This window comes from Enhydra lutris, unplaced genomic scaffold (assembly GCF_002288905.1).
Source record: "Enhydra lutris kenyoni isolate GAN:26980312 unplaced genomic scaffold, ASM228890v2 scaffoldscaffold109, whole genome shotgun sequence".
Taxonomy (NCBI): Eukaryota; Metazoa; Chordata; class Mammalia; order Carnivora; family Mustelidae; genus Enhydra; species Enhydra lutris.
In genome coordinates this window covers 118,950-123,115 of record NW_019154193.1, presented here as the reverse complement: position 1 = coordinate 123,115, position 4,166 = coordinate 118,950, and the positions used below count along the sequence as shown (strand labels likewise).

General features: G+C 41.1%; 1 protein-coding gene across 1 annotated transcript in view; it reads right to left on the bottom strand.

Moving 5' to 3' along the window:
- LOC111139477 (zinc finger protein 287) overlaps positions 1 to 4,166 on the bottom strand; it is an 83,807-nt gene that overhangs the window by 847 nt on the left and 78,794 nt on the right. Inside the window, 1 exon segment of the mRNA XM_022491744.1 lies at positions 1 to 1,736. Within this exon segment, the coding sequence (XP_022347452.1) occupies positions 1 to 1,736 (1,736 nt within the window).

Below are 4,166 nucleotides of genomic sequence, written 5' to 3'. Positions count from 1 at the left end.
TTTACCACATATACGGCATGCATAGGGCTTCTCTCCTGTGTGAATTCTCTGGTGTTGAATAAGGCATGTTCTCTGGCTAAAATCCTTATCACATTCATTGCATTTATAGGGCCTTTCTCCAGTATGAGTTCTCTGATGTTGATTAAGTGAGGAGGAGTAAATAAAGGCTTTCCCACATTCATTACACTTATACGGCTTCTCTCCGGTGTGAATCCTTTGATGCTGAGTGAGGTTGGCTTTACCACATATACGGCATGCATAGGGCTTCTCTCCTGTGTGAATTCTCTGGTGTTGAATAAGGCATGTTCTCTGGCTAAAATCCTTATCACATTCATTGCATTTATAGGGCCTTTCTCCAGTATGAGTTCTCTGATGTTGATTAAGTGAGGAGGAGTAAATAAAGGCTTTCCCACATTCATTACACTTATACGGCTTCTCTCCGGTGTGAATCCTTTGATGCTGAGTGAGGTTGGCACCCTGTCTGTATGCTTTCCCACATATATTGCATTTGAAGGGTTTTTCTCCATTGTGGATCCTTTGATGCTGAGTAAGGTGGACGCTCTGGCTGAACGCTTTCCCACACACACTGCATTTGTACGGTTTCTCCCCGGTATGAGTCCTGTGATGTTGAGTAAGGTTTGCGCTCTGGCTGAAGGCTTTTCCACATATTTTACATATATAGGATTTCTCTCCCGTGTGAGTGGTCTGATGTTGAATAAGAGTTGAGGAATGAGCAAAGGCTTTCCCACATTCGTTACATTTGTAACACTTCTCTCCTGAATGAATTCTCTGATGTCGAATAAGGTAAGTACTCTGACTAAACACTTTCCAACACTCATTGCATTTATATGGTTTCTTTCCAGTATGTATTTTTTGATGTTGAAGAAGGTGTGTACTCTGACTGAAAGTCTTCCCACATTCGTTGCATATATAAGGTTTCTCACCAGTGTGAACTCTCTGGTGATTAATCAGTGATGAACTGTGGCTGAAAGTTTTACCACATTCCAAGCATCGATACGGTTTCTCTCCAGTATGTGTCCTTTGATGTATAGTGAGGTGTGCGCGCTGACTGAAGTCTTTGCCACAGTCATCACACTTATAGGGTTTCTCCCCAGTGTGAATTCTCTGGTGTATAGTAAGGTGGGCACGCTGGCTGAAGGCTTTACCACACTGGTGGCATTCGTATGGTTTTTCTCCAGTATGCATTCTCTGATGTGCAATAAGGGACGAGATGTGCCTAAACTCTTTCCCACATTCTTCACATTCATGAGATTTTTCTTTGGTATGGGTGCTTTGGTGTTTCACAAAGGATGGGTTTTTCCTAAACTTTTTCCCACACACGTTACATTTATAAGGCTTCTCTCCAGGATATATCTTTCTGTGTACAATACCATATGAAACATGATTGAAGGTTGCCCTGCCTTCATCATACATAGTTTTATTATCTGACTGGGTACCAAACTGAATAATTAGGTTTGAATGCTTTTCAAAAGTATTTCGATAGATATCATATTTACTGAGACACTCTTCCATAGGGTCATCTTCTTTTGAGATAACTGACTTCAAAGTAAAATTTCTTCCATTCGTGGGAATTTTCCTATAGGTATCTGATGCGTGCCTCTCAAATTTCTCATCGTAATCATATGGTTCTTCCAATTTGACAGTTTGAGTTCCAGTCTTTACGAGTGTAGAAGTATTTGTAACTGGAGTACACTCTTGGGCTTCTGTTTTCCATTCTGGGATAAAAAGAATATAGAACATAAAAAGTTTTCCTCTATTTGGAGAAGGAAACTGCCAAAACAGAAACAAAATACTGAACATGAATAAAATGCCTTAAAAGACTATGATTCTGACAACCTTTGACATGGTCCTTAAAGCTTGGGAAAAGAGGGGCTCCTGGGTGGCTCAGTCGGTTAAGTGTCTGGCTTTCAGCTTGGGTCACAATCCCAGGGTTCTGGGATCAGGCCCCACATTGGGCTCCCTGCTCGGCATGGAGTCTGCTTTTCCCTCTCCCTCTACCCTTCCCTCTCGAATCAAGCTATGTCTCTCCCTCTCTCTCTCTGAAAAAAAAAAAATCTTTACCCAAAAAAAAAAAAAAAAAAAAAGTAAAAGAAAAAAGCTTGGAAAAGAGAATATAGGGGCAGAAAACCAGAAGACTTAACTGCTGAAAAAGGATAGGCTCCTCACTACTCAACATGCACATAGATTAATAAAACAGGTTAAGTCCGGTGACTGGACTAAGAGATGTGAAAACAAGACTGTGGGATAACGTGGGATGACTTCATGGGTTGATTTGTATCAAGCAGACACTAACTCTCATTGACTCCTTCCAACCTACTCTGCACAATCCACATAATACTCCAAAAGCAATTTCAAGGAGTGCTCTCCATGCTTAAATATCTCTAGTAAATCTCTCATAATAATAGTTCTTAAAGTTTTGTCCCCAGACGAGTGGCATAAACATCACTATCACCTGAGAATGTGTTAAATTATTGGTCCTCATCCAGACAAGCTAAATCAGGAACTTTGGGGGCTATGGAACCAGAAAAGATCCCAAATAGTCAAAGCATGTTGAAAAAGAAAACCAAAGCTGGTGGCATCATGATTCTGGATTCAAGCTCTATAATAAAGCCATTATCACCAAGACAGTATGGTAATGGCACAAAAAACAGACACACAGGTCAGTGGAACAGAACAGAGAACCCAGATACGGACCCTCAACCATGGCTGACTCTACGGTCAACTAATCTTCAACAAAGCAGGAAAGAATATCCAATGGGAAAAAAACAGTCTTTTCAACAAATGGTGCTGGGAAAATTGTTGGACAGCCACATCCAGAATGAAACTAGACCATTTTCTTGTACCACACTTGTACCAAGTCAAAATGGATAAAAGACCTAAGCATGCGACAGGAATCCATCAAAATCCTCTGTGATCTCGGCCGCAGCAACTTCTTGCTAGACATGTCTCCAAAGGCAAGGGAAACACAAACAAAAATGAACTATTGGGACTTCATCAAGATAAAAAGCTTTTGCACAGCAAAGGAAACAGTCGACAAAAATCAAGACAACCTGCAGAATAGGAAAAGATATTTGCAAATGTCTCATCAGATAAAGGGCTAGTCTTCAAGATTATAGAAAACCTATCAAACTCAACTCCCACAAAACAAATAAACCAATCAAGAAGTGAGCAGAAGACATGAAAAGACATTTCTCCAAAGACATATAAATGCCCAAAAGACACATGAAAAAATGCTCAACATCACTCGGCATCAGGAAAATACAGATCAAAACCACAGTGAGATACCACCTCACACCAGTCAGAAGGGTTAAAATTAACCAGTCAGGAAAAAAGACAGGTGTTGGCAAGGATGCGGAGAAAGGGGAACCCTCCTACACTGTTGGTGGGAATGCAAACTGGTGTAGCCACTCTGGGAAACAGTATGGAAGTTCCTCAGAAAGTTAAAAACAGAGCTACCCTACCACCCAGTAAAATGCACTACTGGGTATTTTCCCAAAGGATACAAACGTAGTGATCTGAAAGGAGACACCACCCCAATGTTTATAGCAGCAATGTCCACAATAGCCAAACTAAGATGGAAAAAACCCAGATGTCCATTGACAGATGAATGGATAAAGAAGATATTTATATTTATAAAGAAGATATACATTTATATACATATACACGCAAACACACACAATGGAGTATTACTCAGCCATCAGAAAAAAGAAATCTTACCACTTGCAATGAAGTGCAAGGAACTAGAGGGTATTATGCTAAGCAAAATCAGTCAATCAGAGAAAGACAATTAGATGGTTTCACTCATATGTGGAATTTAAGAAACAAAACAGAATCATAGGGGAAGGGAGGGAAAAATAAAGTAAGGCAAAATCAGAGAGGGAGACAAACCATAAAAGACTCTTAGCTATAGGAAACAAACTGAGGGTTACGGGGATGGGGTAATTGGCTGATGGCCATTAAGGAGGGCACATGATTGGGGCACCTGGGTGGCTCTGGTGGGTTAAGCCACTGCCTTCGGCTCAGGTCACGATTTCAGTGTCCTGGGATCGAGTCCCGCATCGGGCTCTCTGCTCAGCAGGGAGCCTGCTTCCCTCTCACTCTCTCTGCCTGCCTCTCTGCCTACTTGTGATCTTTCTCTGTCAAAT